The sequence below is a fragment of the Heterocephalus glaber genome, unplaced genomic scaffold (genome assembly GCF_053883595.1).
Source record: "Heterocephalus glaber isolate CG9 unplaced genomic scaffold, H.glaber_assembly_v1.0 deba00001066, whole genome shotgun sequence".
Taxonomy (NCBI): domain Eukaryota; kingdom Metazoa; phylum Chordata; class Mammalia; order Rodentia; family Bathyergidae; genus Heterocephalus; species Heterocephalus glaber.
In genome coordinates this window covers 705,515-729,173 of record NW_028258186.1, presented here as the reverse complement: position 1 = coordinate 729,173, position 23,659 = coordinate 705,515, and the positions used below count along the sequence as shown (strand labels likewise).

The window sequence follows — 23,659 nt, the reverse complement described above, 5'->3', positions numbered from 1 at the left end:
AGTGTGACTAAAGACACTCATGAAAGAGGACTTCCAGAGCCGCTTCAGAAAGTGGCAAGAACAATGGGCTAAGTGTGTTCGAAGCCGGGGGAAGATTCTGAGGGGGATTCATGGCAGTGTGTCTTTTACTGAAATAAAAAATGGAAATTTAAACATTCACCATCTTCTCATGCTTGGTTTCCCACAAACACCTGTGACTCAGCAGATCCCAAGTGAAACCCCCCAGCTCTTCCTCGCTGTCTGCCCAGCTCAATTGCTGCCCCACCATCGCCCTGGTTGTCCAGTCTGGGTTCTCCCTCCCCATCACTGTATCCTCTAATAACTAGATCCAGTCAGTCACTGAATTCTACTCAGCTTCTCATCCAGATCTTTCTGAAATCCGTCCCCTCCTGCCCCTCTCACTGCCCCGTTTCATGGAAGAGACTAATAAAGATCCCTAGAAATGGTCTCCCTTCATGTCCACTTGCTGTCTCACCTACACCCCTGCACACAGCAGCCCTTGCCATCTGGTTGAAAGAGAAATCCAATCATATTCCTGTTCTTGCTTAAAACATGGCTTCCCTCCCCTTCAGATGAAAGGAAACTTCTTGATGGGGCAGGTTAGGTCTGCAGCGCCACCTCTGGCGGCCACATGCACACTGTGTCTTGGACATGGTCCAGTTCATGTGGCCTGTTTACACTGCCACAGACTGCTCCTTCAGTGTGGCAGGTGCATTTCCTCCTGGGGAGCACTCCTGATCATCGTTCAGGATGTGGGCCCTCTATGAAGCCTCCTTTCGTGATCCCATGGTGTCCCATATACTACTGAACCATGTGCATCTCTTTGTCCACATCACCCAGATCCTGGCACTCCGTGGGCACAGGCACTGAATATCAGCTCTTGATCCCCAAGCCTTGTCATAATGTAGGCATTCTGTAAATTCCTAGCAAAAATGGAAGAAAGGAATGAAAAAGAAGAGCACTGCAACATCTTATAAAATTTCAGTAGTAAAAACACGAATAGCATGGTCAACGCAAGAAGAGGGACACTTAGAAATAAGTGCAAACACACAGAGGAACTCAGAGTGGGATGAAGGTGTATCCCGCATCAGCAGACTAGTCAACGAATGGTGTTAAAACAACATGGGAAGGAAAGAGTGGATCCATATGCACACTTTAACCCTGAATAAATTCCAAATTGATCAAATATTTAAGTCTTTAAAAAGAAACCAAAGCACCAGAAGAACATGAGATAGTTCTTTTATGGTCTTGATTGAGGAAGATTTTACTAACTGGGACACAAAATCCAGGAACTATAAAGGAAAAGTATGAAGAAAAGAGTTAACATCACAGGCCTGAGGCTGCTGTCCTTAGGAGGGGCTGCAGCTTGGCAGGCACCTTTGACTGTGGATATTGGGGGGTTCCCACCACTCCTTTCCTGATAAAAGCGGTTTACTGTGTGCCTGAGTGTATAAATAATGTGGTTTCCACTGATCCCTTGCTTTCCTTCTGGGAGTCAGAAATTCTGCCATGTGTTAGGCAGTGGGTGCCTAAGAAACCAGCCCCCAGAAAAACCCTAGACAATGAGTCTCAAATAAGCTTCCCCAACTGGCAGCATCTTGAATGTGTTGCATAACCTGTTGCTGGAGGAACCAAGTGCCTTTGTCGTGACTCCTGTGGAAGAGAACTATGTAGTTTGTGGGTGGTTTCCCCCGACTTTGCCCTAAGTACCTTTCCCTTTGCTGGCTTTGGTCTGTTTCCTTTTGCTGTAATAAATCATATCCACGAGTAAAACCACATGTCAAGTGCTCCTGGTGAATCAATGCACCTAGGGGTGTTTTTAGGGATTCCCTCCCACCGCCAAATAAATTAAAAAAAAAAAATCCCCACAGCAAAAGCACCATAAGTATGGTCAAAAGGTGTATGTGAAAATATTTGCAACTCATACTACAAGTCAATATAGATATTACATAAAGACTATCTACCCTTAATAAGAAAAAGGGCAAAAGTCCCAAAGGAAAATAGGTAGAAAATAGAGAATGTAGAAATAGAAATACAGATGGCTCACACAAGAAGTGAAATTGAATAATTTCACTCAAATAAGAGAAATATAAAATAAAACCACAAAGCTATGCTTTCATCTTTAATACTGGCAAAGATTTTAAAAATTAGGAAATGTATGAAGTTGGTAAGGTAAGCAGAATAATCATCCCATGGATGAACATGTCCTAATTCCTGGAACCTGTTATGTTACCACAAATGGCGAAGAATTAAGGTTCCAGATGGAATTAAGATTGCTGCAGTTGAAGAGCGCCCTGCATTATCTGGGTGTGCCTGATATAATTGCAAGGGTCCTCCAAGTAGTAGAGGGAGGCAGGAGACAGAGTCAGAGCAGCAAAGGACCACAAAACAAGGGATGTGGCGGCCTTTAGAAGCTGGGAAAGTCACGGGACTGAGTCCCCACTGTTACGGCTGGGTCTAGCTGTCCCCCCAAAGCCTCATGCAGGCATAGGTGGGGCTTTTCACACGTGGCTGGGTCTGGAATGTATGGTGTTGGGATTGATTCCTGGCGAAATGCTGGGACCAAGGGCACTAGGATTAAGGGTGTGAGTGCTGCCTGCCCTAAGTAGCCTAGATAAGATACAAGGGTTAGAAAGAGCTGTGGTTGTCCCTTGTTGCTTTGCTACCTTCTGCCCACCATGAACTGCTGACCCCCTGCCATATGCCACCCTGTCCTGGAGCCAGCTGATTATGGGCTGAAACTTCTACAAACTGTGCACTAATTAAACCTTTCCTCCTTTAACTTTGGGTGTCGGGTATTTTGTCTCAGCAATGAGAAAAGTTAACTACGACACCTACCCAGGGCCTCCAGAAGGAATATGGCCCTACTTACTTTAGACTCCTAATCTCCAGGACTTGAATATGAGAGATCACTGGTTTTTGAGGTGGCAAGTCTTCAGTAATTTGTTATAACAGCAATAGAAAGTAATTCACCAGAGAGGCTGCCTGGGAACAAGCACTCTGGGAGTGAAAACCAGAACATCAGCTATCAAAGGAAATCTAGCACTAAGAGTAGTTCTATTCCTAAGAATTTAGTTTAAGATATACAGGAATGCATACAGGATGATGCATATGGAAGGCTATTCGTTGTGGTGTTTACACAACAGCAAAAGCTAGAAACAATCTAGTTATCAATAAAGAATTGAATAAATAAATTATGATAAGATCAAAGAGTACTGTGTAGTCAAAAGCCAAGGGAAGAAACCCATTGTTAGGCAGTCCCTGCTGGTGAAGGAGAAAGTAAGGTATAGGAGAGTATATACTGCATGCTACCATTAGGGTCAAAGGAGGAAAGATGATTAAGAAGTTGCCTGTACTGGCCAAGTGCCCTTAATCTGAAAATCCAAAATTCGAAACTTTTTGAGTCAAATCAGTGCTCAAAAAGTTTTGGATTTTGGATCATTTCAAATTTTGGATTTCTGGATCATGAATGTTCAACCTGTAAAGTCTACACAAATGTTTCCTCCCAAAATGCCCAAATCTGAAACCCTTCTGGTCCCAAGCACTTTGGGTAAGGGACACTAGACCTGCACAGGCCTAAACTGCCACCAAGTGGACACACACTGGACGGAGTGAAGACACTGGTGGCTGTGTGCACGGGCCAGGGTTGGTGCACGGGAGGACAGCTCACACTGTACACCCTTACACTGTCTCAATTTGCATTCAAGGGCAGGTCAGAGCTGTTTTAAAAGTAAATTAAAACGTAAATGCCCATTCAATAAATGCTCTTTCTGAACAGCAGAATATTCTTGATGGCCTGGTTCCTATTTATTCACACTATTTACCTTACTATATTTGCTCAATCAAAATGTATGGAGGGCCCACTATGAACGAGGAAGTATCAAGTACAGGAAAAGCCAAGACAGACATGGCCGCTGCTTTGAGGAGTCAGAAATCTCCAGAGGAGAGAGGCAAAAAAGGGCACAAACATGGACCACGTGGCGAGGAAGGTGGTGAGTGGCATGAGAGGGACAGGGAAAGCACAGTAGGCCCCAGAGAACGCCACGGTGACTTCCTGACAGCCCCAAGGGAAATGGATGGCTTCTATGATACCCTGAAGGATAAGGTGACTGTGGACAGGATAACAACAATGATGGCAACAAAAACCCGCTCAGAAAACACGTGGCCATCAGCAAATACTTTAGGGTGTCACAAGAACGTAGGGAGGTTGCAAAATAGAGCCAGGTGGGACCACCCTGAGGGGACATGGCAGGGAAGAAGAGGTTCCGGGGCAGGGGAAAGATGATCAGAGCCTGTGCCCGCAAGACTGACGTGTGTGGTGGTGGAGGAGGCAGAACAGAGGTAGGAAGACCAGCAAAAGCACCACTGGGAGAGGGCGGGAGGTGTCCTGAAGCAAGTCAGGCTGGGGACCAAGAACCCCGTGGATTTGGTAACCATTGAGGAACAGAGAAAACTCCCACGCCCTGCATTTTAAATGTGAATTATGCCAGGTGTGGTGGTGCAGGTCTGGAATCCCAGCACTCAGGAGGGTGAGACAGGAGGACTGCTGCAAGTTCCAGGCCAGCTTGGACTCAGTGAGTTCAATGCCAGCCTGGACCACACGGCGAGACCCTGTCTTAAAAAAAGAAAAAAATGTGAATGAAGAAGAGAAGGATGACATTCAGCGCGACTAAGGAACACAACAAGGAAGAATGGGAGAAACAAGCACTTAGGGGTTGCTATGGAGAAATAGAAGCTACACATGTGGAGCTTGTGCTCTGACAGGCAATGCTGGTAGACGCAGCAGAGAGCAAGCAGGAGAAGGGGATAGACTTTTCTAGAAAACTTACACTTAGATGGCAAAAGCAAGCAGAGGAACCCAAAAAGAAGTGAGAAGTAGAAGGAGCAAGTTCAGGTTCAAAACAAGAGGGAGAATGGAAACGTGATATTCTGGACAGCATCACGAGGCTTCTGCTGAGCACATCCAGAAACTTTTTACGGTATTAATGAGGGAGACCTGTGAGGCAGAAGCCAAACACTTACAGCAAATGGGAATGCAGAGGGCAGGAGAACACACTGGGCCTCCTCTCAGGGCGCTCCACACTGGGTCTTCATGGCCACATGAGGTTCGAGTGACAGGACATGAAGTCCTAGGCCTGCCCCAAATAGGGTCAGATTGGAAGTGCCCTTCAAGGAAGCCTGGCCCCCAGAGTGCTGCCACTTGGGGGGAATGACCACCTTGGAGACCTAAGAGAACTCACCTGAGGAAACAAATCTCCACCCCAGTCCCGGTTGGGAACAGTAGCTGGGAACTTGCAGCCACAAGTCAGTCTTTAAGTAGTTGGTGGCCAAAAGTATAAAACCTGGATGGTTCCCAAAATATCAAGTAGAGAATTCATTTCTAACCCTCCTGAGCTGGTAGCACCTCAAAATGCCCAGTGGAAGGATAATGCCAATCTCTCAGTGAAACTGCCTCAAGCCAGGCCCTGGAGAACTCCTGCAGATAAAAGTTCCAAGGAACAGGAGTTTCCAGGTGATGATCTCAAAACACAACAGGAAACCAAGCAACATGGGCCAGCCTCTTTGTAGAAAAAGGCCACAGGGTCTTTGGGTATTAGAATGATGGGCCACCTGTTGTAAAATAGCTTTAATGTGTTTAAGGCAATATAAGGGATGGCAAACTTAAGAGGAAGAGATTACAAATAAAAATGGTCAAGTGAACCAAACAGAACACTGTGAAACTGAAAAATGTAACAATGGAAAGAAAGATTCAGCAAATAAAACTCAGATCAGGCATAGTGGAAATAGAAGACAAAGTGGAAGACATCACTTGCATGCCTGGAGCCAAAGTGATGTTCATCCACTGGTATTCTTTACCTTTTCCACACATTATGAGGATGCTGTGATAGCTGCTCAATAGGAAAACAACACAACTTTGAAAGGAAGGGCTGATTAGAGTCAAACGAAGAGGGTAAGGCCTATTTGTAAGGTCCTGAGTCTCCTCCCGTGGAACAGTTCCACTGGAACAGGAAGGCCAGAAGTCTGGTCACAGTGAGTTATGGAGTGAGTGGCTGGTGGTAGGCAAGCAGGGTCAGCTTGCGCTTGCCGGGGAGCTCAGATGGGGTGACAGCTCCAGGACAAGGGCAGTGGGGAGAAGGACCCAGCACGTCCAGAGGCTTACAGAGAGACGGCAGTGGAGAGGGAGAGATCAAAGAGAATGGAGGGCCAAGTCTTGGAGGAGGCAGGAAGGAAGGAGATTTAAAAGCAAGCTTAGTTTCTCAATTAGCCAAGTTACTGCTTATTTAAGAAAACAGGAAAAGTCCTGGCCAAAAGAAAATAGAAAACTCAGGCATACTTCAGTGTTAAGGCTGCATCTATGTGGAAAGTAAGAATGTGTGTGCAGGCAGTACTCATTTCAATTCCCTGTATCTATTAAGTCTGTAATGAGCCTAGAAAGGAAGAGACCACTCGCTTTTGGCCTCATTTAAAATTTCCATGAAAAACAAAGGCATGGAATGACGCTCCCTATGTTAATTTTCTATTCACCGGATTACTCATGCCTCTCATTCAAATGATTAAAAGAGATGTACGACTGCATAACCCCCTTTACTAATTTTTATGTGATTACTTTCATAAAAGTCAGCACACTTGGAGTAGAACAAGAGAGGACACGAGGTAGAAATAGGCCAGGGCTTAAGACATACAGCAGAGTTTGATGTGACCAAGGTCAGACAAAGCAAATGACCCAGATGTGACCATTTCACAATGAATACGCATACTGAAATGTCACACTGTACCCCATAAATACAATGTGTACAATTACTATGTGTTAGTTAAAATTAAAATTATATTTAGAAATAAGCAGCAAACACTGTGAAAACCAAAGGCCATGACCAATATGGCTGACGCCCATCATGTGGCTGTGCAGTTGCCGAAGTCACTGCCTCCATCCTTCGAAGAGGCGGTGTCATAGCACCGTGCCATCCATCTGGGGAAGGCTGCTACTTTCTACAGCAAGAGTCCTGCGATCCAGCTGCTTCTCTCCCAAAATGAGAGCTCACAAGATCAAGTCCCCTCATTTGTGCCTATTTCAACTAACAGAAGGTCAATCTACCAGTGTCCCAAACAAAAACACTTCAACTACATGACTGCTATTCAGCTCCTAAAATAACAAGTAAGAAATACTGCAGTGCTAAAGATCCAGAATGTCACAGGACAATGGAACATGCAGAAACACAAACCGGAATGAGCATGTCCCCAGAAAGGTTCCCCCTGAATGAGCAGGGTCAAGAAATGGGAAGAGAAAGCTGGAGAAAAACTTCTGAAGAATTCTGTCCATTACTTAGCACTGCTTCCCATATATCCCATTTCTAGTTCACATACTTTATGGGTTTAATACTCTGAAATTAAAAACTTTTGACAAAGCCTTTATCAAAGTATAACCCATTGGTTTGTTAATAATACTACTCATCTTTATATAGCATCTTTCTTTTAAGGGCTTAAAGTGTTCCACATATTATCACAGTTACTTTATTAATAGTCTTGGGGGAATCATCCTTATTCCTGACACCTGCTGGGAAAATGGCACACTAAGAATGGGACTGTTGACATTTACTGGGCACTTGTCACATGCCAGGCACTGTGGTAAGCACTTTACATTTAATCTTCATAGAAGCCCTATGGGGTAGGGACCATTATTATCCCCAATGCAGATGAGAGAACTGAAGCACATAAATATTATGTGACTTCCTAGGTCACCAAGCAGAGAAGTGACTGGGCCAGATTCAGACATGGGCCACCAGACTCCCTGACCTATGCTAGTAACCGCACGAAGGAAGGGCTCTACATACAAGTCCCCTCCTGTTGTCCCCATCAGCAGCTGTTGAGAGCCTGGCACCTCATTTCTTCTAGCTCCAGCCTCCCCTTATATGAGTCTGCATCCCACAAGTCTCCTTGTCAGCTCAAAACCTTCACTTAAAATCCAGAAGATCACATGTGTCTACAGCTGTAAAGATGGATTTGTGCTTAGTGATTTTATTATAATTAATTATAACTAATTAATTCACATTAACTTGGAATACACTTTCTTCTACATGTATCTTCTATTACCTAAAATAGATTGCTTTCCAAACTTTCTGGACCTTAATGGTAAGCATGCACTCGAACACCAAGACCCCGTAAACACCTCCCTCACACACACCTGAAAGAAAACTCACCTATATTACGTGTTATGCTTTTCCTGTTTCCTACTCTATTCCATTTTAAGGTGCTGGTTGCCACCAAGTACACTGATTTTATGACTCACAAATAGGTTGGGATTGACAGTTGAACAAATGCTCATTGAAAATTTACATTATCTCTGATTGTCCCATTAGAGTACAAAATGAGCAAACAAAGGAAATCGATGAAGGAACTTTGCCACTGAACATGATCAGCCTAACAAACTATTTTTCTGTAGTGCTATCAGCCCTGGTTCATCTGTATACAATTTTGTTTTCTGCCTTAAAAAAAAACTGTCATAATATCAAAAAGATTGTGACATTTCTTATAAAAATGCATCATTTATCTAAAACTAGTATTGAGTTACATGCAATTTATGAGAATTCAGTACACTTTCGAGTGTTTAGCAAGCAAAGCAAAGATAAAACAAGAAAAGAAATGCTTTGGCAGAAGTAGAAAATGTTATCTAAAAACATGTACATTGTACCAGATTGACACGGTACAGAAATAATCAAGCTGGTGGTTTGAGATAGACTCTGTTGCTCAACAGCTCAAGTTCAATTCCAAGTGTGAGTTCTGACTTCAACACAGAGTGGTGAAAATACTAATGGGGAAGGAGCCAAGAGGAGCCAAAAGGGTGACGGTCAGAGCCCATTCACCCCACAGCTGGAGTCACAGTCCAGCCTTCCTGGCCTCCAGACACCACTTCACGGACAAAACAGCAAGTTTGCTCCTGACTTTGGATGGTGATAAAAATCACTGAGTTCATCTGCAGCTCCTGTCACAGTTTCAGTAATATTATGGAATTTTTTTTTCAAGCAGGGGCCCTTTGTATTGTTCAATGCAATCAGGCTTAGATTATGCTTCCAGGAAATCCCTTTCTGGCACACTCACACATTCCCCACTGTGGCAGTTTGGAAACTTTTCCCCTCCTGTCTCAGAGGAATAATTGTCCCTTCTCCTTTCCAAACCTGCCCTATAAATGAGACTTGATCCCGTCCCCCTCTGCCTTCTCCAGGAGCCCGTTCTAGGAAGGATCTCTTCTTGCTCTTCCCTTGAAAGGGGCGAGACTTCTTCCACCCTGCCCACAGATACACTCACCCACCTTTCTCAGATTCGAAAGGAGGAAAACTTCTTCCCCGGACACGGTGCTAACTTTGCTTTTTCTTTTTTTAACCACCTGCTCTCCCTTTAAACCTCTGTAAAGTGGCTTCTGCCCCCTGCACTCAAATCACTTTCCTGCATTCCCAAAAGTTCAACACACAAAGCAGACACTGAGGATGCAAAGGTAATGAAAGAAGGCTTCCCTCCCTTCTCTCCTCCACCTGGCTACTAAATGAGCCCCTTTTCTGGCTTCTGCACTCTGTTGGCAGTGCCCTGCCCTTCCTACAACTCAAGCCTGGAACTTGAGAACCAGGGCGAATCTATCCCTCTCCTGTGTCCTGTCAGATCAAACTCCTGCCCAGGTCTGTGCAGCCTCTTGTCCACCCTTTCTTTCCACCTGTGTCCGCACCTGGATGTCCCATGCATCTCTCCTTTCCCCTCTGTCCTGTACAATATTGTCTTTAATCCTCACTTACTTCTAAACCTTCAGCAGGTCTCCATTATTTCTGGAGGCACAAGCTCCCCACCCTAGCCTGGTCCCTCAGCAGAGGGCCCCACATCTCCTCCCAACTCCAGCCAGCACCACTGCCTACCCTCATACACACCCTTGTCTCTGCCTGAAATTCCACTTCCTCCACCTTCCTTGCCCACTGGTAACCATAATCCATCCTTCAAGGCCCAATACGAACACCAACTGATTCCACAAAGGCTTTTCCAGTCTCCCTCCTGTGAGACTTTCCCCGGGACTTGGTCTGCAATGCTCCTATGTCAGGTCCACATGTCTTCATCACACTGCTTTCAAAGCTGACACTCACATCCTTGGATGGGGCTAGGTACCATCCATCCTATACTACTCAACTGAACTCACTGCCACCTGACACTGCCCAACACTGACTCTGAAATGAACTCAATTTAGGAAACATCTTGTAGACACCTTGCCAGGGCCTGATGTTCAAAAGCAGTGTCAATAGCTGCCCTGGTTTCATCCCCATTTTATAGTGTTGTTTCAGTGACCGATTTAAACATTTTTTAAGGATGACTTTCAGTGGTTAAAACTTAAGAGAATGCAATTTTCTACAACTTTGTATGAGTAACTCAGTTCACATTTCTCTCTAGTTTGTTACTTTATTGACATCCTAACGTGAGAAGCAGGGATTCCCAGCATAGATATGGAAAAAAATATATATAGCCAAGCACCACAGCATCGAGAAATCAAGTCCTCTATGGGTGACTCTAATGACAGCAACACAGAGTTCTAGACTCTGGAACTAGATCTACAATATCCAGAAACGTTCATCCCCTCTCTTGCCATATAATGATTGTTCCATCACTTTCTGAGTTCAATATAAAACTCTCGGGGAGGTGCTGGGGGTGTAGCTGAGAAGCAGAGCACTTCCGAACAAACATGAAGCCCCATGACCCATCCCCTGCACTGCAAAACAACAAGAACAACAACGCAATCCCTCCTGTGCAGAAGTCATGATGCTGAAGCTAGGGAAACAGATAAATGGTAATCCCTGCCTTGATATGCTCCCAGTGCAATGGGCAGGAGGGATTAGTGGCAGCAGGCAATTACAACATGATTATTACAGAAGGCAAACTGAGGTAACCGCTAAAACAGAGGGACCTGCTAAGTCTAAAGAGAGAGGTAAGACGAGCCCCCACAGCGGATCTACACCTGGGATTTAGCAAGATACTGAAGGATGAGGGTGTTCAGGATGGGCATTAGAGCAACAAGGATGTTGCAGGTAATGGCGATGGCAAAAGCCAAAGAGAAAGGGCCGTGTATGGCAGAGAACCACTGGGCAGCCCTGCACAGCTATAGTGTAGGGTACAAGCTAGAAGAGTCATGGAGGGCCTCTTTAGGGGGAGGGGCACAGTGCCATGACTGCATTTAAATTAAAAACAAAACCAACTGGCAGCATTGCATAGGGTGAGTTGGAAGGGGAGGAAACTGGAAGAAGGGAAGCACAAGTGGAAATGGGAAGAAAGGGTGGAGAGTTACTAAGAAATAGATCCTCTAGGAGGTGGAACCTATGTGCCTATGGGACACAAGGCAGGGGGAAGATAAAAATGGTGACTTCAGTGTGGAACCTGAATAACTGGGGGCCCTCAAACTTGCAGGACACAGAAAAGAAAGAGCAAGTTTTGTGAATTACAAAGAGGTTAGGGTACCAGTGACCCAGTAATTCACATGGACTTTCCAGGGGGAGGAGTTTGAAGGTTACACAGACTTATTCAAGGACATTGTCTGGGCTAGACTTATAAGTCATCTACACAGCAGGAATAGGTGGAGTCACCGGCATAAAGGAAATCATTAAGGCAAAGGGGGTGAGAAGAGTAGAGGGATGAAAAGACTGGTAGGGGACAATCACGATGGTACAGGCACACAGAAGCCAGGATTTTCAAGAGCATAATTAAATGTGCTGGATGCTAGGGAGAGATCAGACAGAATGAAGATGGAAATGAGCTGCCAGATTTGGTCTGAGCTCCAAGCAAGTGAGAGAAAGAATATCTGAGAGGAAAGCTAGCCTAACTCTTGACACAGTTTGTAGAGGTTTCAGTCCACAGTCACTTAAAAATGTTTACTATAGAAATATTATTTGGATCACATGTTTAATCAGAAACTCGGAAAAGGCTGAACACGGATTCAAAGATATAGTATCTGTGGATTTGTATGGAAGCATTAAGTTTCTACCTGTGATCAACACAAGATTCAAGATGAGTACTTTCATACCCTCCTAATCTCCACAGCTGCTACGGAAAACTCCTCCTTTCTACCAACGACCTTCCCGTGGCAGAAACAACTGCTGGTGAAATCTGGTGAGAGAAGGGCTGTGATTCGCTAGAAAAAAATCTCAGACTTTTATTTCAAAAAACAAAACCCAACAAACTCCCTGGACATATTAACAGACAGCTACAGGAAGAAAAGCGACCATACAAAGCAGCTCTTCTCACCAGCATGCACTCCCTTCACTTTAGCATGCAGTGTAATTATCCTCTACTGAAATCAAGGTGGTTGTGTCTTTTGTAAAGAATGTTTTCCTTGCTCTCTCCTTAGTAGGCTTTTATCTCAATCAGGTAAGAAGATGCAAGCAAGGCATGACAGAAAAAGGAAGTCAAGGCCAAGGCAGACTATAAAGAAAGACTGAAGAGCAAGACTCATGGAAGGGTTGGCTCAGCCATGTGGCCAAAGGAAGCTCACTTCAAAGGTTTGGTGAAGAGGAAGGAAAAGTTTTAGGTACACATGCTGCTGGATTACCTTTTGGAATGAGCCACAGTGGATGACTAATTAAATGCATGATACATCCTATAAATATATACTAAATGCTATCAAATGACATTTGAAATACCATTCTCTTTTCACCCTGGTACTGGATATTGAACTGAAGGCCTTGTGCATGCTGCGCAGGTGCTCTACCACTGAGGAGCTACATCCTCAGCCCCAAAGTGCCATTCTTTTCCAAAATAAACCTATCCTACGTAGCTGCTGGCTGTGGAATCTACATAACACATCTGTATTTCAGAAGTGCATTGGCTTAATCAGAGGATCTGTTCCCATCAATATCTAGAGCCACGTAAGCCTGAGCTGCATCGCTCATTGGTTAGCGCCAAAGTGAGGGGCAATAAACTCCAGGAGTTGACCTCATCCTTTCCCTGTCTCATGCATTGTGAAGGGCATGCTCAGGGCCAGAGCACAAGGTGCCCCAGTGACACTCACAGGTTCACGAGGGGTTCTGATACCAAAAATCAGTCATCTGGGGTGCCCCATCTGTCACTTCCCTCTGGAAGTGATTAAATCAGGCTTAATACATGCCCTGCATACGCATCATCAGGAAGCACAGACTGAATGGAGAGCATCCAGCCCCACGGGCAGTTTCCACCAAGACAGCCGCAAGGAAGAGCCCTGGAATTTACCAGACTGTGTGCCAGAGGAAAGGCGTGGCGTGTGAGGGTCTCGAACATGTCTCTCCTACTGTGGCCTTCCTGTTTCAGTGCGAACCTCAGGTTTCGCATATCCTGGGGGCAGAGGAGAAATGGGACAGTTCAGTCTACAAATAAAGTCACGTTAATTAGCAAAAAAACTTCTATTCAACTTCGGGAGTAGACGAGTCACTTACCTAAAAGGGCAATTAAGCTAGACTAAGGAAATTACTTTGTCATATATGGTCTTTTAAAATATCCACTTTAGGAGCACCTGAAAATATTCCCATTGTAGCCATGAAGGTAAAGATATGACAAAACAGCTAGTGCTAGAGCTGAGTGTGATGGCACACGCCTGCAATTCCAGCACTTGGGAGGCTGAGGCAGGAAGATTCCTGTGAGTTCCAGGCCAGCCTGGGCTACATAGTGAGTTCCAGGCCAGCCTGAACTAAGCGAGATCCTGTCTCAAAAAAAAAAGCAAACGAACAAAGACAAAACAAAACAAAAACTAGTGCTAAAGGCAAGACAGAGCTACATAGCATTTTATAAAAAGAAAGAAATCAACCCATGCCTGCACATCTGTGTCTATGTTCATGGTTTCCACGATATTTTAAATTATCAAATAGTATTTTATTCATACAGCTTTTCAAAAGAGTACCTGCTATCAGATATGATGTCAACATTCTCAAACATCATTAAAATGCAAAAGTTCTCTCCCTAAATGGCATTTTAAACTCTTATCCAAGTAACGCAAGCAATCTATTTTTACTATCCAAGTTTACTTTCACAAGGTTCAAAATAAGCCACATGAAAGTACCTCAGAGTAGTATAACTTTATTTTTAGGAACTACACATTAATGACCAAAACCAGCTCTTAAAGGTACCTTCCAATACACATCTCTTTAACAGGGAGGAAGATTCTTTAAATTGAATACAAAGTAAGTTCCTTTAAATGTCAATTATAGATAAAAGTATATTCTAGCTTATTTTCAAAGCTACATTTTTTTAGGTTGTCTCTTTAAAACAATCAAACATGGTGCTGTGGCTGAGTGGTAGCTAAGCACTGAAAAAAAGTTCGACTTAGTAATACATTTTCAATTCTCCTTTCAGAGAGACAAGTACCGTGCTGGGGCCTGGGCCACCTCGGGAGTGAGCAGACCTAGTCTGTGTCCCCTTGGGCATCGCAATCTTCTCACTGTTCAGAGCACTTCCTCACTTACTACCTCCAAAGTACTTGGACAGCTTCGTAAGTCTCTGGCCCAAAGGATCAGCAAAGGCTTTGCCCCTTAAGACACCCCAAAGGGCAAATGGAGTGTGCAGTGGAGCCCCGGCCTCTGATGACTGCCCTGAGACAGGAGACTCTCTCTACAGGTCCTACTCACTGGGTCTGGAACCCAGGGCCTCACACACGTAAGGAACATGCTCTACCACCTAATCACAGTCCTAAGCCTGCTGCTTTCATTTCTTTCGTTCTTTTTTTTCAGTGCTGGGGATGAAACCCAGCACTTTGCATATGCCAGGTAAGTGCTCTGTCATCAAGCCATGTCCCCAGTCCAGCTTTTCATTTTTAAAGCATGTAAATTAAGTCCAACAACCAGTTGACATTGTGTCCCAAGAATTCAGGGATGTTAGTCATTGGTTCAGGATGCAGAGCAGTGGTGAGCTCAGAAGAAAATCATTTCAATGGGATGGGACATGTTCAAAGGGTCTACAACCCACTGCAGGCCCAACATGGGATGGCTGCAGAGCCTTGGGGCTCAAGGACCTGGGAGAAACTTTCTTCCTAACAGCCACAAGTCAATGATAACTGTAACATCTTTCTCTTAAACACCTGGCCAGAAATGAGACCATCTCTACATCAAATATTTATGCTTATGTATCAGGGATTCCAATAAGCTTTTCATCTGCCAAGGAACACGTAATCCAAGCAACTTCTTTTTGCCATTGGATACAGATGCAATTAAAGACAAAATTATTTCTTGCCAAGGAGAAAATTGCAGTGGAAAAGGCAAATGACTCACAGGCAGCAGATCACCAAATCTGTGACAGAAATGGAGCACACATCGACAACCGCATTCCACCTGGTCTCCGCAGACCTGAAGAGTCAGGGAAGGGCACGTGGGAAGCACCCTTCGGGGGAAGAGCCTCCTAGCCCTGTTTACCAGCAGGTCTACTTCCCCAGGCCCCTCTCCGAACCCATTTCTAAACAGGAAAACACTGCTCACTTCAAAGTAGGGCACTGTCTCGACACCGAGTAAGGGGAGTGAGGAAGGGAAGGAGACAGAAGGCTTTGTGGCAGTGTGGATTTGCTCCTTTATGGCCAGCAGGGGCTGGTACGGGGCCTGCACGGGAACAACCCCACATTCAGAGCAAATTCCTCCCCTGCTGCTGGACACGTCCTCTGGGACTATTATGCACCTGTGGGCACTGCTGCTGGCAAGCAGAAACCTTGGCATGCTCGCTGAAGGCCACACACGCAGGGGTGTCAGGACTGCCTGCACTATGGCCAGAGGCGAGACAGACAGGGTCCGAGCCTTAGCCCCTCTATCGACCCAGGTCTGTGACAGAAAGTGGAGAGTGTTTCCAGGGAGATCATTTAGTTAAAAGTTGTGCTACAACATTGTTCTAGGCCATCATCTTTGAACGCAGGCTAATTCCAAGAAATACACATATGTAATACTTGAGAATTAGGCCTGGAGAGTTGTTGCTAAGCCTTTTCTTCTAAGAGTCAAAAGGTGAGAACATGCTTTGTCTTATTAATTTTGGGGGATTAATATTTAAATACAACTTTTCCTATTGATAAGACAGCAAATGGGATTTTTTTTAAAAAGCTTCATTAGAATTAACGTCACTTCAAAATCACTAAAATTATCAGCCACATTCCCTTGAGGACTTTAAAACATTACTCCCACAAATCTGTTTATGTGAAATGCAGAATCCTTCCAACATCGTAAACACCCACACTTCTAGGTCTAAAGTGTAGGCAGTAGCTGGGATAATAGATAAGGCGTGAATTCAGGTAGCTTAGATCAAAACAAAAACAAAAAGATGAGGCGGGATGTAGTGGGGAATTTCAGACCAAGTTTAATAATGATATAACCTCTTGGTTTCTGGCAGAGTGTCTTCACTGGATTCATAATCCAAACATAAGCAGAGACTGTGTGACATTACAGTCCACAAGACTAGGACAAGAGTTTCTAACTCTGGCTCTTCCCTTGGCTCCTTGGGCAGCCGTAGGCAAAGACTTCATGTCCCCATCCACAGAAGGAAGGACTTGGACTGGCAAGGGGTCAGCAAAGGTCACTTTTTGTATATGGCTCCCAAGCCAAGAACATTACTTTACATTTTAAAAAGGTGGACAACCCAAAACACAAAAAAGAACATGTGACACAAATCTTACACGGCTCATCCAGCCTAAAATATTTGCTGTTAGGTCCTTCAAGATGTTTGGCATTGTCACCTGAAACACTTGGAAGCGTTCCACCCTTCTGGGCTCCAGCCTCCAGAGATGATCTCACAGTAGGATCTGGGGGTAGATCTCAGGGATCTACATTTTTGAGGCGGGCGCTGGAACCACTGAGCTGAATCCCCAGCCCAGGGATCTACATTTTTAAAAAGCTTCCCAGATTGTCCTGATACATATCTGGGTTGGAGAACTAGGAGGACAGATGATCTCCAAATCCCTCGCAGCTTGTTCTAGACTTGGCCATGATGCTACAGATAGTCATCTCCTGAAACCCAACACCAGGAAAGCAGGATCCCTTGCCAGAAGACTGACCTACTGTTTACCTCACTGGATTTGGAGTCTGGCTCTGCCATTTGTAGGGTGAACTCAGCAATGTGACCCCTCTGAGCCTCAGGCTCCCCATCTACAATATGACCATCTTTGAAGGTTGTGCTGGGGGGATGCAAAGCACCTAGCATGTGTTTGGGTGGACACAGATATTCAATCAATGGTTACTAATATAACTGATTATATTTAATTACCATTAAATTTCTCCTGATCATCATCCCCAAACAAAATATTAGATCACTACCTCTAAAAACTCAGCAAAAGCTACAAAGGTTGTCAGAGATAAAGACATATCCTGTTCGCAGAAGGCAGTCTATTCCTTCCATTGTATGAAGGTGTGTAGCTGGTGACACATGACATGAAGGGTCACCCAGAGCAGACTGGAGCAAGAACTACAAAGGTTTAAAAAATGTTATCAATAACGTTTTCTTTCTACTCAGTCAAGCTAATAAGCTGACCAGTTCCTCAAGGCCTCTTTCGTGGTGACCACGTGGGTCCCTTGGATGGGAACTCTCTCCCTCAGTGCTTTGGGAAATCTCAAAGCATAAAAGGAGAACCATTTCTAGGATCTCGGATGTACAGGAGATTTTTTTTTTTTTTTTTTTTTTGGAATCGGGGATCAAACTCAAGACCTTGCACTTGCCAGGCAGCTGCAGGGCCACTGAGCTACATCCCTGGCTCTGTACAGGAGATTTTGATTGCTTTAAGCCCACATTAACTTTCTACTATTATTCAACACTACTGTGCCTTTTTCTTTGTGTAAGAAAGTATTGAATCTCTTACTTTACAAGTAATATCTAGACCATAGGAATTTTCTCCTCTACTTGTCGCGCCTCCCATTTTTTCAATTCTTGAGATCACACCCAGAGGAACATCAAGTATTAGAGCAGAATCCTGTAATGGACAAAAACATAAAAGTTAATATTTCTGTCACTGTAATTAAAACATCAAAAAACACGTAAAATAACCATAAGCTTTCAAGGTTTTTTTTTCCGTCTTAGCCCTTTACTCTTTATGAACAAAAATACAGGACAGATCACACATGAAAAAGCAAGCATTTGAGGAGTCGAGTATGCACTGAGAACTGGCCATTGCACAGTGCCTATGGGACAGAGAGAACTCCTCTAGGCCCATAATTCCAGAGGGCTGTGACATCGCCTGAAGCCCACTTCTGTATGGCGTCTCTCCCACAATACCGTGCTCTCCAGCTAAGCAAGACCCTTCCCCATCCTTCAAACACTTCATCCACAATAGGCCACTTGCCCAAGCTTCCTCATGCACAGAGCTTCTTGGGCTAAATGATTACTCTAAGTTGTTAGGAGTGACACAACTGACTCCTGGTGTGTGTCTCAGGCCCTGGCTTGGATCTCAACCCTTTGCTCTGCTCAAGCTATTCCCTGTTCACCAAGCCTTGCTTCCCAATCAGAACAGGCACAATGAACCACCTCCTCTCCCAAGGTCCCCGGTGCTTGAGATAGGTTTCTGTCACACCACCTGCTTCATACTATATGCATTTGTATTTGCCACTAGAATTTAAGCGCCTGGAAGTAGCATGGGTACAAAGCTTCTCCGGGTTTGCAAGTCAATGCTGACTGCAACCCGTAAGACTGTTGGCATGATGGAATCATGTTAGTCAGGTGGTGGCTGCACATAAGAGGACCTTGCCTGTGCCAGGTTCTGCTTGCCATAGGGTCTGGGCATGCGCTGTCTCATTTTATCCTTACAACCATTCGAGGGAGAAGGGAAAGTATTCCTGTTTCCTGATTTGCCAATGGAGGTTTGTAAAACCTTCAGTAACATGCGCAGTAAACATGGGGCAGGGTTGACATCCAAGCCAAGGGCCAGGGGCACACATCAAGAGTGATCATTGAGCATGAGAAAGCTATGTGTGTGAGGCTACTTGAGGGGTTGCCTCGATGGAAGAAATACATAGCTACTTAACAACGGTGGTATCTGGCAAACAAGTTTAAGTGGAAAAAAGCAGCATACAAAATACACTAAAATAGACTGTCCTAAAATATATATTCATATGCATGAAGGTATGATGGGATATATAACTTTTAATCCAAAAATTTCTTTAATATTGTATTAGATGAGTTTGACAATAAAATTTTTCTTTTTTTTTTTGGTACCGGGGATCAAACTCGGGACCTTGAGCTTTCGAGGCAGGCGCTGGCACCACTGAGCTAAATCTCTGGCCCAAGTGTACTGTTTTTTTTGTTTTGTTGGTTGGTTGGTTGTTTGGTACTGGGGATCAAACTCAGATCCTTGCACTTGCGAGGCAGGCAGTGGAACCACTGAGCTAAATCCCCGGCTAAAAAAAATTTTTTTAAAGGTTTTTGAGTTTTTGCCCTTTAAAAATGTCCTTTTAGGGGATACAAAGAAAGTATTTCTTTGATTTTAAATCCTTCCTTTTCAAAGACAATACAGACATTAAACACTTCCTCATAGAATATAAACATAGCTCAGGGGATATTTAGGAATTCAGAAAGTCGAAGATTACGATGCATCCATTCCCTGGAATACTACTCAGCAATAAAAATGAACGCCCTGAGGATCTATGCAACCCGGAAGAACTTTAGGGCCATCAAGCTGAGTAAATAAAGCCAACCACAAAAGGACAGATGTCATGTGACTGCACCAATGCAGAGATAGTTCAGGGAGACATGGTTGTGGTCGTCAGGGTTGAGGGGAGGAGGGTGCGACCATGAAGGAACTCTTCTATGGTGATGTGACAATCCCATGTCTTGTGCTTACTTGGGCCCCTATGTCACAGACTGTGCACAGAAACATAGGAAAAGTGGGCAAGCATGGTCAGAGTCTAATTAACTATATTGTGCCAACAACTTCCTGGCTCTGATAAAACAATACCGTTGCTAGGGAGCACTGGGCAACAGGTACATGAGACGTCTCTGTACTATTTTTGCAAGTTCATAATTATTTCAAAATAAAAAGTCAAAAAAGTGTAAGTATAGCTATTTGGGAAAAAATACAGGCTCTTTTGTTTGTTTTGAGACAGGGTCTCACTATGTAGTTCAGGCTGGCCTAAAACTCATGGCGATCCTCCTGCCTCAGCCTCCCGAGAGCTAGGATGACAGGCATGTGCTACCACGCCCAACTAGAGACAAGTTCTAAATATGGACAAAATTGGCTCAAATCTGAGTTTTGACATTTATTAGCTGGATGACTTAGGCATGTTACTCTTATCTCTTATACTTGCAAAGTAGGGATGATTTGAGATAATGGATTTAAAGTACCTGGCGTGATGCCTGTCACTGGTAGCCAGAAAACAATGAAAGTCATTGTGATCATTATTATGATGTCAAAGAACACCTAAGTGTTTGGAAGATGTAATTGTGCTCTGCAAATCTAGCAGATCCAGCTCTAGCTAGCATCTGACAGTTCTTTCTGTTTATAGCTTGAAGGAAGCACTTTGTAGCTGCTGCCATGGAGTGAGGCATCTCACTACATGACTGAAACAGGGCTGCCTGAAGAGAAAAATGCTACTTAGTTAAAGTGTACATGCACAGGTCCACATTATACAGTATTGCCTCCCCCTTGCTGCAGACTAGTTTGGAAAAACATACTATCAGGTAGTCTGTTATTATCCTTAGAGCACATGGAGATTTATGAGCATCTGTGAATTATATTCTTTTTTTTTTTTGGTACCAGGGATCGAACTCGGGTCCTTGCGCTTGCAAGGCAGGCGACGGAACCACTGGGCTAAATCCCCGGCCCTGTGAATTATACTCTTAAATGTCAATTTACATACAATACATAAAAGTCTGATAGTCTAATGCCAACATGGAGGCTAGAATATTTATTTTTTTTTGGTACCAGAGATTGAACTCAGGACCTTGTGCTTGTGAGGCAGGCGCAGTGCCACTGAGCTACATCCTCGGCCCTGCAGGGATATTTTTTAAAGGCAGAAGAATTAAAAGTGAGAAGAAACCCTGCTGTTGTCTGGTCCTTTTTTTGTTTTCACTTTTGAGACGGGGTCTCACTATGTAGTACGGGCTGGCCTTGAACTTGCTGCGATCCTCCTGCCTCAGCCTCTCAAGGGCTGGGATGACAGGTGTGTGCCACCATTCTCTGTTTCTATACAGATGAAATTGTACAGCTCAGACTGTCTCAGCCCAGCACAGAGCACAACACGGGACAGCAAGGAGAAGCAGCCACTCCTGGCCACAGGTGCCACAGTCTAATCAAGCTCTTTACCACGTTCTCCCTGAATGACACGTTCAGGGTCTGACAACTCAGCAGGCCGAACAGGAAGATCCACGAATAGGAAAACTAGCCCCACTACCTGGGAACGTGAGTCATCACTATCTAAATATCATTAAATATTGAAGGCATCTCAGAGGTCCATTTTAACTCAGAATTCCGTGCCTCTAAGTACCTAAAACAGCACACTGTCCAGGGAGTGACAGGGACTGTCCTGGCTGATGGGGCCCAAAGACAAGTTGCAGAGTGGCCCCTGTGAGCTCAGGGCGTGGCTCTACCCGGAGATAAGACACAGGCGCCCAAGAAGCCATGATGCCAGGCTGCAAGTGCCGGGAGCGGGGAGAAGAGTCCATATGAAGCGGCATGGGAAGCGAGAGGATGAGAGTTCCGAGGCGATGGCTGCTTTAAAGATGACCCTTAAAGGGCCAACCTTCTGGACACAGGTAAGGGTTTCCCAGCAGCACATGTGGGAAAATACGTGCAATTTGTCAAAACTCAAGTGCTCGGGTCAAAGAGCGGGCACCAGGAATCTGCTAGGGCAGTGGGGGTGAACCTACAGCTCGTATGCTACAGCTGGCTGTTTATTACTGAAAGCTCTAAAAGGTTCGCCATCACTGCACAAGGGAGTCCAGCAGGACTAGACCAGTGAGGGCCACAGGATGATTTCGGAGGAGAGGTAGGCCAAGATCGAGTGGCTTTCTGAGGACTCAGCCAGCAGCGCTGGGCCCACTGGCCGAACTGTGGAGCCTGATGCTTGCATGCCCACGAGAGGCTCTGAGGGACTGGGAGAGGGGAGACCTGAGGGAGAAAGCAGACTGGGTGAGCCTGGGAGGAAGCAAACAGGACTTGGATTCGGGCCCAGATCTCTGGGATGGACCACAGTGGTCCCACAAAGGATGGGAAGAACAGAGGCAGGGCTTTGGCAGAAAGACAGACCCATAGGTTGGAGAGTAGGACCAATGCACCAAATGCAGACATGCAGCAGGCAGCACCGGAAGAGATCCCAAAGACACCTCCCTCTAAGTCTGTCCAGAGCTGAATGACATCCTTTTACCAGGTTTCCTATCTTGGTGGCTTGGCACTTCATCTGCGTGTCCCGGCTTCAAAAGTTACAAACCAAGGGACACTTTGCGTCCCTCTTGTCTCCACCCTTAAATCAGTCTCGCATCTGTCAACTTCTCCCAGCTCGGCCAGCAGCTTCTCTTTGCAAAGAGACAGCTGACAGGGCATCAGGGTTGCCTAGTGGAAAAGCCACTGCTGCTGGCATTTCTGCTCACACCACCCCCCCAAAAGCTCCTCATGGCTAAACTCTGAAGACCCCAACCCTGAGAGATGAGGGCGGGGAGCTGACAGTCAAAGGATATGACATTCAGTTAGGCAGGAGGAAGAAGTACAAGGGACCCACTGTCCAGCATGGTGACCAGAGTTAGTAGATTTTAAGGATCCTTATCACACATACAAAAAAATCATATGTGTAAGGTAACATGTATGTTCATTAGCTTCAGCGAGCCATTCCATAATGTATACCTATTTTAAAACATGTTAATCATGATAAATGTGATTTTTTTTTTGTTTTTTTTCATTTTTTGAGACAGGGTCTCATTATGTAGTTCAGGCTGGTCTTGAACTCATGGCAATACTCCTGCCTCAGCCTCTCAAGTGCTGGGCCTACAAGGATGTGCTACCAGGCCATCTGATTTTGTCAATTTAAAAAAATTGATTAAAAATAAAACAACGTAAACCCCAAAACCCTTAGGAAATCTGGCAGGGCCTAGGCCACCTGGCCACCACATATGCCCGTGTCATCCCTCGCCTCTTTCCCCTCCAGCCATCAGGTCCTCTTTCCATACTTCCTTTGCTCTCAGGCCCTCTCACAGGCTGCTTCTTCTCACCTCCCCAGCGCTGCCTGCATCTAGGTAAAAGTCACATTTAGTCTTCACAGCGCAGGTGCAGCAGCCTTGCCTCTGAACAAATGCCAGGTGCCTGGAACACTCACCCTCTTGTCCTCCCCCATGACACCAATCCCCCTTGCGGTCAGTACTACTGTGATTATGTGACTGTTGCCCATCTGTCCCATGGGACTCCAAGCTGCAGGAGGCCGCTCCTTGAGAGACACACACACATTCCCCAAGCACCCAAAGGCTGGGGCAGCAGCTACAGAACTGGCCAGGAACTGACAACTGAGAGAGAAGAGGGCAAAGGAGAGCTCAAGGGACGAACACAGAAGGCAAAAGGCAGAAGAGCCAAGAGTGCATGGAGAGAGGGGCAAAGAAAGAAGGAAGAGAGAAACACTTCCCATCATGGCAGAGAAGGGAAGAGCTGAGGTCTTGGAATGGTGCAGGGACTGAGTATTTTCAACAGGGAACAGAAGCCAGACCCAAGTGGCCCAGGAGCCACCAGCCCAGAAATGGAAGC

At 45.1% G+C, this 23,659-nt stretch overlaps 1 protein-coding gene across 7 annotated transcripts in view; it reads right to left on the bottom strand.

Moving 5' to 3' along the window:
- The window catches only part of Mtm1 (myotubularin 1), a 109,576-nt gene that overhangs the window by 50,802 nt on the left and 35,115 nt on the right, over positions 1-23,659 (bottom strand). For 4 of the 7 annotated variants that reach the window (XM_004874117.4, XM_087209767.1, XM_087209766.1 and 1 more), the window contains exons 5-6: positions 17,804-17,914; positions 13,222-13,323 (exon numbers count right to left, since the gene is read on the bottom strand). In XM_004874117.4, the coding sequence (XP_004874174.1) occupies positions 13,222-13,323; positions 17,804-17,914 (213 nt within the window). Of the gene's footprint in view, positions 1-13,221; positions 13,324-15,248; positions 15,324-17,803; positions 17,915-23,659 lie in introns of all 7 variants that reach the window. The other 3 variants (XM_021251646.2, XM_021251647.2, XM_087209763.1) reach the window with 1 other exon arrangement.